Source organism: Taudactylus pleione, unplaced genomic scaffold, assembly GCF_031769625.1.
Source record: "Taudactylus pleione unplaced genomic scaffold, aTauple2 ptg001161l, whole genome shotgun sequence".
In the NCBI taxonomy this organism is placed as follows: Eukaryota; Metazoa; Chordata; class Amphibia; order Anura; family Myobatrachidae; genus Taudactylus; species Taudactylus pleione.
This window is the reverse complement of record NW_028285562.1, coordinates 936698-950244: the sequence shown is the minus strand read 5'-3', so window position 1 is coordinate 950244 and position 13547 is coordinate 936698. Positions and strand designations below refer to the sequence as shown.

The 13547-nt window shown below is 49.7% G+C and overlaps 1 protein-coding gene across 1 annotated transcript in view; it reads left to right on the top strand.

Annotated features, from left to right (window-relative positions):
• The window catches only part of FARSA (phenylalanyl-tRNA synthetase subunit alpha), a 29567-nt gene that overhangs the window by 9123 nt on the left and 6897 nt on the right, over positions 1-13547 (top strand). The window contains exons 5-7 of the mRNA XM_088462163.1: positions 7745-7837; positions 8466-8594; positions 13423-13538. Of these exons, the coding sequence (XP_088318289.1) occupies positions 7745-7837; positions 8466-8594; positions 13423-13538 (338 nt within the window). The remainder of the gene's footprint in view (positions 1-7744; positions 7838-8465; positions 8595-13422; positions 13539-13547) is intronic.

The window sequence follows — 13547 nt, the reverse complement described above, 5'->3', positions numbered from 1 at the left end:
TACCCCGCCCCTGAGCCACAAGCACCTCTGTTTTAGTTGGTGCCCGGCAGGAGTCAGGTCACCCTGTCGCAGTGGGGCTGCGGGAGCAGCCCCTAAGCTTTATTTTAAAGAGAGAATTTTTTATTGTTTTCTTCTTTTTTTACACTATTAGAGCGGCAGCATCAGACTGTCCTTTAGGATGTCCAGGCTGCCGCTCCTTCTCCCCGCTGGCGCCGCGACGCCAGTACAGATCTGGGGATCGCGACGGGACCCCAGAGTCTGTACTAGCCGGGCTCTGGGGACTCCCTGTGACTACTGCCGGACGCGACTGGGATCAGGTAAGCTGCGGGTCGCCGCGTGCGGCGGCCCGCGGATACTTCAATGCAGTCAGGAGCCTCCGGTCTCTGGGGACAGACCGGAGGCGCTAGCAGCGGCGGCGGGCTCCCCATCTAAGTAGAGGAATACCCCGCGTGTCCGCTAGACCACCAGGGTAACAGGCTAGAAGCGGGACTGGCAACCCGGGGGTTAATTGCTAGCCAGGGGAGGCAGCCTTCCCTGTCTAGCGGCTCCCCCCCTCAGCTCAGCGCGCCTTTCAACTAGCAGTCTGGCGTCGCTGAGCTGCTCTTATCTCTCGGCCACTCCTCCTCTGAGGTCTCCGGCGGCCATCTTCTCTGGCAGGCATCGCAGACTCCCAGGCGGTATCAAGTGGACCGGTCCCCCTGTGTACCTCTCCCCTGCTAAAGGACAGTGTAAACAGCGCTATAGCCCTCCCAGACACTGGATCTGGGCGGTTGATTGTAGTGGAAGGTGCAGTGAGTACTAACTTTTCTGCATTGTATGTGACTATTGCTAGTGCTGACTGTCTGACGTATTCTTCATTACTGTCAGCTTATACCTATCCCTTCCCTTCTCCTACGGCCCGGCAGGTGTGTGGGGGAAGGGCGTTTTCTGATACCCTCACTTATATAAATCACGTATTTGTGGGGTCAGTCACATACTGTTGTGTGCTACACAGTACCATATCTGGGCTGTTGTCGCATACTGGTGAGTGCGAGGGTGTTAAGACCGTAATTCCTCTGGTGATACGTATTTCTCGTGTATTTACTGTATCATGTCTGATGAGGAGACTGAGCGCTCTGTGGCTCCTGTGCTATTTTCCTGCAGACGCTGTGCTGCTGGAGTTGATGGGGAGGACTTATCTCAGGATGGTCTATGGGCGGTGCCAGCTGGTTCCGGGCCCCTCCAACCCCCTTGTGTCACAGGACCCTCCTTGGGCGATGTTTTCACAGGAGCTGGCGTTTATTGCGACCGGTTATTGGTCCCTTCTAGGGCGTTACCCCAGCCCACCATCCCCCATTCCCCGGGTATTCTGCAAATATTGCAGTTTCCCCCGGGGCCCAGACTGTGGGTCCTTATTCGGGACTGCCTGTGTATGTGCAGTCTCCTCCAGTGACGCGACAGTCTGTGGTGCCTTTGCAGAGTTTTGCTCCGACGGCTCCTCCACCTTGGGTGGATGTTCTCTCCTGCTCTGTACAGAGTCTGGCGGCCTCATCTTCGGCGTTTCAGTCGATGTTGCAACGTGATGTGCCACCAAGGGCGCCCAAACGTCCTGTTGTGAGTTCACTAGCTGAGCAGTTGTCGGACTCGGAAGTGTCCTCAGATGATGGAGAAATCCATGAGGACTCTGACTCTGATGCCATGGGGCAGGAGGTGGAAGCTAAGTCCTCCATTAATGTTCCAGCCTTAGTTAGGGCGGTGCGGGCCATCCTACATGTAGAGGATGATGCGCCGGCTCCTAGGTCGAAGTTTCCTAATTTTAAAAAAGCCAAGGTAACTTTGAATGTGTTTCCCCTGTCTGATCAATTAACTGATCATATGGCGGCGTCCTGGCAATTACCCAGTAAGAGGTTCCATGCACAGAAGAGGTTGGCGTCCAATTATCCTTTTCCTGAAGCTCATTGCAGGAAATGGGAGACTCCGCCAGCGGTGGATTCCCACGTCACCCGCTAGATCAAAAGCGCGACGCTACCATTGCCATCTATCTCCTCTTTGAAGGATCCCACGGACAGGAAGGTGGAGACTTGTTTAAAGTCCGTTTACTCTCTTTCCGGGGCGGTGGCTCGCCCGTCCATGGCTATCTCCTGGGTGGCTAAAGCCATTGAGGCCTGGGCCAATGCCTTGGAGGATACCTTTGCTGACGATGCTCTGGATATCCAGAGAGCGTTAGTGGGACAGATGCGGGATGCAGTTTCCTATATCGGGGAAGCGTCTTTGGATGCCAGCCTGCTCACTTCTAGGGTGTCGGCTGCAGCGGTGTCTGCTCGGCGATCCCTGTGGCTGAGGTCCTGGAGGGCTGATGCAGACTCTAAAAAGGGTCTGGAGGCCTTGCCTTTTAATGGAGAGTTACTATTTGGTCCGGATTTGGACAAAATAGTGGATACTTTGGCTAAGTCTAAGTCGGCTTTCCTCCCTTCGGCCTCTGCGCTGGCTAAAGTGAGGATCTCTGTCTTTCGGTACTTTCGGGTTCAGGGTAAGGCCAAGGGTCAGTCCTTCCCGAGACATTCGGCGTCCAAGGCTGCACCCAAGCCCAAGAAGCAGGCATGGAGTGCTCGGCGCCCTTCTTCCAAGCAGGAGGATAAACCTGCTGCCTGATGGGACGGGCCTCTCTCTGGGGGACCCCAGAGTGGGAGACCGACTTCTCCAATTCGCCCAGTGTTGGCACAATACCACCACGGATGCCTGGGTTCGAGAAGTAGTCTCTCAGGGGTACGCCCTGTCTTTTCGGTTCAGGCCGCCCCGCCAGTTTTTCTGTACGAGTCCTTCTCTGGACAAGACCAAAGCTGTCCAGATTCAGGTAGCTATAGAATCCTTGCTACAAGCAGGGGTCATTGGCCCTCATTCAGAGCCGTACGCTCTGAGCAGAGCGCACGCTCTGAATGAGGGCCGGCCTCCATGAAAATGGAGCGTCCTCCTGGACGCTCGTATAGCTGTGGGTTACCACCCACAGGCTATACGAGCGTGCAGTTTGATGGTCTTGACCATCGCGACCATCGAAACTGCGAGCCGGAGCCTGCGGTTAAGGTTTTCAACCACAAGCTCCGGAGTGATTTTGGCTCTATCAGAGCCAAAATCACTCCCACTGACATCACTAGTGATGTCAGTGGGCCGGCTTCTGACGGGAGGCGTTCAGTCAACATCGACAGCACGCCCCCTTTGAAGAGACACTACGAGCGAAGGGAAATCCTTCGCTCGTCGCGTCTGGCGCATGCGCACGACGGAGCTCCCTCCGTCGTGCGTATTCTCAGTCCAGAACATCGACCCACTTGCGAGCGGACAGCCGCTCGCGAGTGGGTCTGAATCAGGCCCATTGTTCCCGTTCCGCAGTCTCAGCGCGGGACCGGGGTGCTATTCTACTCTGTTTCTGGTGCAGAAACCCAATGGTTCTCATCGCCCTATCCTGAATTTGAAGTCTCTGAACAGATACCTCAGAGTTCCCAAGTTCAGGATGGAAACGTAACGTTCCATCATTTTGGCAATGGAACCCGGGGATTACATGGTCTCCCTCGATATCCAGGACGCCTATCTCCATGTGCCCATAGCACAGTCACATCAGCGGTATCTGAGGTTTGCTATCCTGAACCTTTCGGGCATTGCTTTTCGGCCTTTCCACGGCTCCGAGGGTGTTCACCAAGGTGATGGCAGTTATGGCTGCCCACCTTCGGGGTCAGGGTATACGGCTTTTGCCGTACCTGGACGATCTTCTGCTGCTGGCAAGCTCCCCGGAGGTGCTTCTTCGACATCTCCACCTGACCATTGCTTGTCTTCAAGCACACGGGTGGTTGATAAATTGGAAGAAGTCCTCTCTGATCCCATCACAACGGATGGTCCATCTGGGAGCACTTCTGGATTCTTGTCAACAAAAGATTTTCTTGACTCCGGAAAAGGTGTCCTCCCTACAACTGAGGATACACAGTGGCCTGAGCAGTGGCAGAGTGTCGGTCCATTCAGCAATGAGAGTCCTGGGGTCCATGGTGTCGGCATTCGACATGGTGGAATTTGCCCAGTTCCATTCCAGGCCCCTGCAGGGGCAGATTCTATCGGAGTGGAACGGGTTACCTCACCGGATCCGATCCCAGATGCTGGTTTTGTCCCCGGAAGTGCTCCGGTCGCTGGCGTGGTGGCTTCAGTCAGCTCATCTCGTCCAGGGTCGCCCCTTTTGGATCCCGGACTGGGTTCTGCTTACGACAGATGCCAGTCTCCGGGGCTGGGGGGCAGTGACCGGCTCGTTGTCTCTTCAGGGCCGTTGGTCGGCGGAGGAAGCCGCCTTTCCATAAACGTTCTAGAGCTGCGGGCGGTGTACCGTGCTCTACTGTCGTCAGGCACCGTTCTTCACGGAAGAGCAGTTCAGGTGCAATCGGACAACGCTACCACGGTAGCGTACATAAATCACCAGGGAGGGACTCGCAGTCGAGCTGCGATGTCGGAGGTGTCTCAGATCCTGGCTTGGGCAGAGTGCCACCTTCCGGCAATCTCTGCAGTCTTCATTCCGGGAGTCCTCAACTGGGAGGCAGACTTCCTCAGCTGTCACGACGTGCATCCCGGGGAATGGTCGCTTCACCCAGAGGTGTTTCAACTTCTCCTGGACAAATGGGGACTGCCGGAGTTGGACCTGATGGCCTCCCGTCACAACTGCAAGTTGCCCGTGTACGGCTCAAGGACAAGTGATGCAGGCGCAAGCCTAGTGGACGCACTGTCGGTGACATGGACGTTTCACCTAGCGTACCTGTTCCCTCCGATCTCCCTGCTACCTCGGGTTCTCAGAAAAATCAAACAGGACGGGGGCTCCTTTCTGCTGGTGGCTCCAGCATGGCCTAGACGTCCTTGGTACTCCGATCTCAGAAGCTTGTCCGTAGACGTTCCGTTCCTTCTGCCTCAGCGTCGGGACCTGCTGTCTCAGGGGCCCTGCCTTTACCCGGATCTGGGTCGGCTGTCCTTGACGGCGTGGCTCTTGAGACAGCCATCTTAAGGTCCCGGGGTTTTTCAACATCTGTCATCGGTACCATGCTGAGGGCACGCAAGCCGACCTCTGCACGGATTTACCACAGAGTGTGGCACACTTACTTTCAGTGGTGTGAGTCCAGAAACTTTGATCCTCAGGTGTTCAGGGTTTCTAGAATTTTGGCATTTCTACAGTCCTGGGCTTACGTCTTGCTTCCCTGAAGGTTCACGTATCGGCTCTGTCTGTTTGGTTCCAACGACGGATCGCTACCTTGCCTGATGTGCACACCTTTTTCTAAGGTGTGCTTAGGATTCAGCCTCCCTTTGTGCCTCCAGTGGCTCCATGGGACTTGGCGGTGGTTCTTCGGGTCCTGCAGGGACCTCCCTTTGAGCCTCTTGAGTCCGTTGACCTCAAGTGGTTAACACTGAAAACTGTGTTTCTCCTGGCTATTGCTTCAGCCAGGAGGGTATCCGAGTTGGGGGTACTTTCCTGTAGTCCCCCCTTCCTGATTTTTCACCAGGAGAGGGCAGTGCTGCGTACTCGTCCTGAGTGTTTGCCTAAAGTAGTCTCTTAAGTTCCACATCAATCAGGAACTTGTGGTACCAGCTTTTCAATCTCCTGATCTTACGGCTGGTGAGGCTTCGTTGGACGTTGTCCGTGCTCTGAGTTTATGTTGATCGGACTGCTTCTGTAAGAAAGTCCGATTCCTTGTTTGTCCTCTTTGGTTTTCATAAGAGGGGTTAGCCTGCCAACAAACAAACGTTAGCCCGTTGGCTTTGTTCTGTTATTAGGGAGGCTTATATACAGGAACGTTTACCTGTTCCGGCCTCTGTTAAGGCTCATTCCACTCGGTCTGTGGGTCCTTCTTGGGCTGCTAGACGTGGTGCATCCGCTGTTCAGCTGTGCAAGGCAGCCACTTGGTCTTCCATTCAGACATTTTTGAGGTTCTATGCGTTTGACACCTTTGCCTCTCAGGATGCATCCTTTGGGCGCAGGATTCTCCTTTCTGCTCAGGAGCGTCCCCGCCCTTAGTTGAACTGGACATCCCCAAGGTCAACCCTGTGGACCCCCTATGGACCCTGAAGTAGAAAACAAGAGATATGGTAAGAACTTACCTTTGTTATCTCTGTTTCTACGAAGTCCAGAGGGTCCACAGGGCGCCCGCCCTGACTCACCTGGCTTCTAATGGGCTGTGTGGCTGGTCACCGGTTTTCCGTCTCCCATTTCTGTGAGTATGGTTTCTTGTGTGTTCCAGTCTTCCTTCTCTCTGTTTAGTCTCCTCCTCCGGCCTTGGCTGCTTACCAACTGAGGTGCTTGTGGCTCGGGGGCGGGGTATAGAGGAGGACGGACCCAAGTGCATCCTGGGAGCAGTGAAAGCTTTAACTGCGTGGTGCCCGTGATCCAGATCCAGCTATACCCCAAGGTCAACCCTGTGGACCCTATGGACTTCGTGGAAACAAAGATAACAAAGGTAAGTTCTTACCATATCTCTTGTTTTTTGCATATAATATCAACAAAACATCTGCACATAAAACAAATAACAAACATAAATCTGGCCGCAGTTGGGTCCAGTTGGTAGAAAACTGACCGTCTTGAATTAAGGAGATCAATAATGTATTCTCCTCCTCTTCCTCCTCTTCCTCCTCTTCTTCTTCTTCTTCCTCCTCTTCCAAGAAAAATAAGTGATGGTCTCTCCACAGATGTATGGCAGAAATGGCTGCTGCAGGGTATCTTACTCATGCATAGGACACCCAGTGAGCAGATCCCTGATGACTTGGCCTCCAAATTCCCCAGATCTCAGTCTGATTGAGCATCTGAGGGATGTGCTGGAAACACAAATACGAGCCATGGAGGCCCCGCCGCACAACTTACAGAACTTGAAGAATGTGCTGCTAACGTCTAGGTGCCAGATACCATAGGACACCTTAAGACATCTTGTTGAGTCCATGCCAGAGCAGTTTTGGTGACACGAGGGGGACCTACAAAAAATTAGGCAGGTGGCTTTAATGTTATGGCTGAATGGTGTAGTTTCTGCATTCTCTATTTTGTACACCAGGGGGCAGCGTGAATCTGTTCTGCTTTAACCTGTATAAAACTAACCTCCCTTAATATCCTTATAATAATAAAGGTGCATACACAGTAAACTATATGCTAACTATGCCATATTGTGAGCGATTTCCCTTGAACTCTCCCCGGCACTCCAGGTCATGATATGGTGCTAAAAAGTGTCCAATCTGACTAAAGATCTATCGTGCACAGACTCTATCTATTGCACAAAATCGTGTATGAGATTGGCAAATCTTACCTGCAGTAGGCAAGATCTGAAGACTCGATGTACGCGCATCGTGAGTGGACATATTTTACACGATTTGTCGTTCTGTTGCATCAAAATAGGGCGAATCGTGTAAAATATCGGCTAGTGTGTACGCACCATAGCCACCACACTCTCAATCGGCAAATTTCCTGTATCAGATCTGAAAAAAAGATCATTTTAAAACCGCAACAAGTTATGACTGAAGCTAAAATAATTTTTGAGGTTTGAATTATTGATACTAACTTCTAATGTTTTCAAACCTTGTTTTGAGTTTGAGAGATATTTGACAAATATTAAACCTAATGAGACAATGTAATTTCTGTTCATTATTAATGTGGTTACATGAATTCCTGCTTATTTTCTGTGACATGGCATCTGCCTCCCCCCTTCCCACCCCAAGGCAGGGTCTCGTCTGTTCAGAGATGCTAATTATAATTTTATTTATTTATTAGGACGATTAAAACATACTGGGTAACGAAGGGCAGTGACTTCAGCACCAGTATTACCAAGCAGGAGACTGACCTTACGCCAGAAATGATCGCCAGGTAATCATCTGGCAATTCGGTGCTAATTGTAATAGGATGAGATTTGGCAAAAGATGCATTTCCTTTACTGATTAAAGCGCAATTATTTATTTTATAAAGGCAAGGCTAATGCTGCCCATCCACTTAACGATGCGGGGGACGACGGCACGATTACGATGCTGTCGTCTCCCGCGGGGTGAACTGCATACACTGAACGTTCAGTGTATGCAGATCAATCATCCCTGAACATGGCAACCTGACGGCGGTTGCCAGGTTGACCGTCATGTTCGGGCGATGATTGATGTTTAAAACAACCAGCGGGCGCGCGCATTGCTGGTCGTTTTTAATCTTTTACTGCCCGATTTGCGGGCGATTACCAAGCGATGGAGCGATAACGACCGTCGTTATCGCTCCATCGCTAGGAATAATCGCCTAGTGGATGGGCAGCTTTAGTGGTTTTGCATTTAAAAAACATTGCCTCTTTATATCCTGCATCAACTAAAAAAATCCCTGCACTTCTGCCCTATAGTATTACAACCTACTATGAATCGCTGTCAACCTTTTAGTTACATTGATATTTCGTATGTACTACTCTGCTCCTTTCATTCATTTGTCTTTTGTCCGACTCTCATTCCTCTAACTCTCCCAGCGGTTCCTGGAAAAATAAGAATTTCAAGGCCTACAATTTCAATGCTTTGGGCGTGATGCCGGAGTGTGGGCACCTGCACCCGCTGCTGAAAGTCCGCACGCAGTTCCGACAGATATTCCTGGAAATGGGGTGAGCAGTCAACCGTGTCTCTGATTACTTTATTAAAGCTACACAGGTGTCCGTACCATATTGTGTGGCTGAAAATGATCTTCCTCTATTGTCTAATGTGGGAAGCACTGACGCTGGGATATAAGGGAGGGGCCGAGGAGTAGGCACTAAAAATAATTGACTGACTGACAAACTCCCCCCTCCCTTATATACCCTCCCCTTTCTCTAGCTCTCCAGTTATTTTTTTAGTACCAGCAGGAGCAGGCACAAAGAAGTATAGGGCTTTGTTTGTTTCTAGCGTAAATTTTTTTACCCTAAAGGAATCTTAAAGCCTTATGGGATCAAGGCTGGAGTAGTGAGAATTAGGAGCAGTACTGGTAGCCAGTATCTGCTCACCCACTGCTGCATCCCAATCCCGGCAGAGGGTCCACCAGGCACCCATGGGTGTGCTTGGATCCTAGGATATTAATAATAGTCCCCCATAGGAGCCGTTTTCCCGGAGGCTGCAGCTGTGACCGGCTGCCACAGTTTACTTGGAGAGTAATGCAACCTAAGTGCACGGGCAGGGTCTGGTTCGCTCTATGTGAGCTCCGGGTTTCCCTAAAGGGGGCACAGGAGGCACTGTAATGGCCTGGAGAATTTAAAAGAAAACAATTAAACAAAAACATGTGCTTACCTGGATAACAGACACCGTTCTTCCAGGTCAAGTGATTTTCTGCTGTTTCCTGGAGGACTGATTGGAAAAGTGAAGACACCTGCTGCTCCTTGCTGCTGCTCAGGAGTCTGGGGGCTGGGGAGTGTGGTATAGCACAAACCGAAAAGTGAAATTGTTTTTATTTTTGCATTTAAAATTGTTAGAGTAGTTAGGTTATTTTTTGTTTGTTTTTCTTTGTTTCATTAGATTAGTTGATTATGTTAATTTCTTTTTGTTTTTTATGTCTGCAAAGGTGGACCAACCTCCCAAGCAATAAGCAGGGTGCTGTAATACATTATACATGTTCTAAATGTGCTGCCAAGCTCCCTCAGGGGAGTAGGATGCAGGGAGCCCTGTGTGCAGACTGTGAGGTTGAAGCGCCTGTGCTATGCTCATTTATGGACGCTCCGTCAGGGAGGTGTTACCGCTATGGGCAATGGTTCTGGCTCAGTCCATTGCAGATCTGGCTAAGAATCTACGAGAGGTTCGTGGCCAGGCTAATGTTAGTGCATCAGCCTCTATACATATGCAGCAGGTTTCACCATCTCCGTTTCCTTCCCCCTGTGTTAGCTAGCACCCCAGTGCATATAGATATATCTATTCAGATGGATAGACCATTCTAGTTGGGAAAACAGTTCTCCCGTTAGTTTAGGTGTTACTGAGCTTATCCAGGCCATTCGCCAGCCTTTGAAAATGGAAGACGAGGGGCCTTATGATGAAGCGGCTTCTGCAGCGTTCTTTAAGACAGGAATTTATTTTTTACAATAATTCCCTATAAGACGACTTGCTAATAAAGGCATCTTCAGAGGAACGCTTGCAGGTTGTCATGACAACTCTGGAACTTCACGCCTGGGTTCTTAATCTATCCAAATTGGTTCCAACACAGAAGTTGGTCTTTTTGGGCCTTCTGTTCGACTCTGTCTCAACAGGTTTTTAGCACAAGATCAGGGAGTTGCGGTCCCTGGTGCACATTCTTTTGTCTCTACACAGGGTGTCCATGCTATGCTGCATGCAGCTATTGGGGAAGATGGTGGCCGCTTTCTAATCTGTTCCATTTGCACGCTTCCATTCCAGGCCCCATGAGCATTTCATTCTTCAGCGCTGGAAGAGGTGGGATCCCTGTCTAGATCGACAGTTTGTTTTTTTTCCCCTGTCTATTCAAGTGCGCCACTTCCTGGGTTGGTGGCTCTGCACTCGCAACCTGTCCAGAGGTTGCCAATTCTCTCCCTGGGAATGGACGCTAGTAACTACAGAAGCCAGTCTCCAGGGATCGGGTGCAGTAGTTCTAAGGTCCCCCATTCCAGGAAGAGAAGATGTCAATCAGTGTGCTAGAGCTGCGAGCAGTCTTTTGTGTTCTGGTTCAGGCACAGGATCTTCTAAGAGACAGACCCTTACAGATACAGTCGGACAATGCAACGGCATTGGCATATATTTAACAGACTGGGAGGAACCAGGAGTCCTTTAGCTATGGCAGAGACCACCAAGATTATGATGTGGGCTGAGAGATTTGTTACAGCCATATCGGCCATTTTTATCCCAGGGGTGAACAACTGGGAAGCAGACTTTTCTCAGTTGGCCCAGGGTTTCACCCAGGGGAATGGTCCCTGCATCAGGACATATTCAACAATATTGTGGAGGAATGGGGTCTGCCAGAGATGGATCTCATGTCTTCCAGGTTGAACAGGAAGATTCCGAGTTACAGGGTGCTGTCCAGAGACCAACAAGCAACTCTGGTGGATGCCCTAACAGCCAAGTGGTCCTTCCGCTTGGGGTATTTTTTTCCACCAATTACCATGCTCCTGCATGTAATCAAGAGGATCAAGCGAGAAAAAGTTCATGTCCTAATAGCGCCAGACAGGCCACGGAGGTCGTAGTACTTGGATCTTCTGTCTTTGTTGACCAACCAACCGTGGAGACTTCCACTAAGAGAAGATCTACTGTCACAAGGTCCATTCCTCCCACCAATTTACCTCAATTGGCTTTAACGGCGTGGCACTTGAGACCAGTCTTTTGAGGTCCAAGGGGTTTTCTTCAGCCGTTATCCAGACTATGTTACAGGCTCGTAAGTCATCCACTTCTATGATTTATTATAGGGTGTGGAAAGTTTACCTCCGATGGTGTGAAGCTTGGAAGGTTTCTGCCGCTTTTTACTTTCTTTTTTACAAGATGGATTGTCCAAAGGCCTTTGCCTATCTTCCTTGAAGGGTCAGGTGTCAGAGACATCTAGCGTCCATACCAGACGTCAGATCTTTCATTCAAGTCGTATTGAATGGCCAGCCACCTTATGTTTCACCAGTCCCACCTTGGGACCTTTAATTTAGTTTTGGCTGCTCTTCAGCGGGCTCCTTTTGAGCTACTTGAGAATGTGGAATTAAGGTGGTTAACTTGGAAAGTAGCTTTTCTTTTGGCAATCGCCTCAGCTCGCAGAGTTTTGGAGTTGGCGGGTTTGTCAGCTAGCTTCCCCACTTTGATTTTTCATAAGGACTGAGTGGCTCTCCGCACTCGGCCATCCTTTATTCCTAAGGTGATTTCAAGATTTCACCTAAATCAGGAGATTGTGGTTCCAGTATTGCACCCACCTGATCCAGAGAGTCCTGTCCGGTTTCTGCATGTGGTACGAGCACTCAGAATATATGTGGATAGGTCTTCTGCCTTGCGTAAGACAGACAGCCTGTACGTACTTTATGGCGTCCATAAAAGAGGCTGGCCAGCTTCCAAGCAGTCTATTGCTCGTTGGGTTACTTCCACTATCAAGCAGGTCTATATAGCCTTGGGCGAGTCAGTACCTGATCCCATTCGCGCACATTCGACTCCGGCTGTGACTGCTTCTTGGGTAGCTCGGCAGGGTGCCTCGATTGAGCAGTTGTGCAGGGCGACCACCTGGTCCTCAGTGCACACATTTACCAAATTTTACCAGTTCCACACATTTGTGGCTAAAGATGCGAGTTTTGCTCACAAGGTTTTGCGTATCGCATTGCATGTGCGTAATCCCCCTCCATCTTAAAGCTTGCTTGGAGACGTCCCAGCGTCAGTGCTTCCCAGATTGGAACGAAAGAGGAAACAAGATTCTGGGTTACTCACCGTAGAATCAATTCCTCTGAGTCCATCTGGGAATCACTGAGTGATGTGTGTGTGATGGATTCTTATGTTCATCTCTTATTCTTCTCCTTTTAGCTTTGCTAGTCAGATAACTGGAGAGCTAGAGAAAGGGGAGGGTATATAAGGGAGGGGGAGTTTCAGTCAGTCAATATTTAGTGCCTACTCCTCTGACCCTCCCTCATATCCCAGCGTCAGTGATTCCCAGATGGACTCGGAGGAATTGATTCTACAGTGAGTAACCAGAATCTTGTTTTATCATGCATTAGTTTGGGGGGACACACACACGATGAGTATACACCCTGCCTCTTTGATAATGAGGGGGCGGGTAGATTTGTTCTACAAACTGAATTTAGAATTACTAACCTGACTTTGTTTTTTTAATCGAATTTCAGTCCTTTACTAACCGGTTCTATAGAGAAGAGAAGGAAGACCCTTGATTTTTAGCACAGGCCGAGGTGAATTCATCCCCCTATGTTGCTGGGGGATAAATAACTCCTCGGCCCTGCAAATCATTAGCTTGTGGTTCAGAACTGGTTCTTCCAGTCTGTACTGCTCCTGTTTGAGCTGACTGTAGGTGGTTGGGTCATGGTGCTATAATGACATTGCTTCCTGGGGCTAATACTAACGACCTTCGAACATTTCAGTTTGACCCTTTCCCTTTCAAAGCTCTACAGTTTTTTTGTTTTTTAATCAAGTATTATTTTTATTGATTTTCCAAATTTCCCTAAAAAAAAAACAAAAAAAAAAACAGTTAAATACAAGTCACCAAAACAGACCAGCATAACAATAGAAAGGTGTCAACAAACGTTAGTCTAAGAAAATTCTGACCATAAAGCGTAAAACAAAATCTGAAATCTGACGAGAGCCCTTGTGTAACACATGATACATGACAAATCCTGGTGGTGGTTATAAACCCTTCACGTGTTCTTTCTTTGGTACAATCTGATTTCCTTCTGGGGATGTGGAGATTATACCCATAGTCATGTGCACCCCATTTTAATGTGAAGTACAAGAACTTTGTCTGTGAATAGAGGCTGCATTGTAATATCTGATCAGATTCACAGAGATGCCAACGAATAACTTCATTGAGAGCTCGTTCTGGAACTTTGACGCGTTGTTCCAACCCCAGCAGCATCCGGCCAGAGATCAGCATGACACCTTCTTCCTGCAGGGTCAGTGTC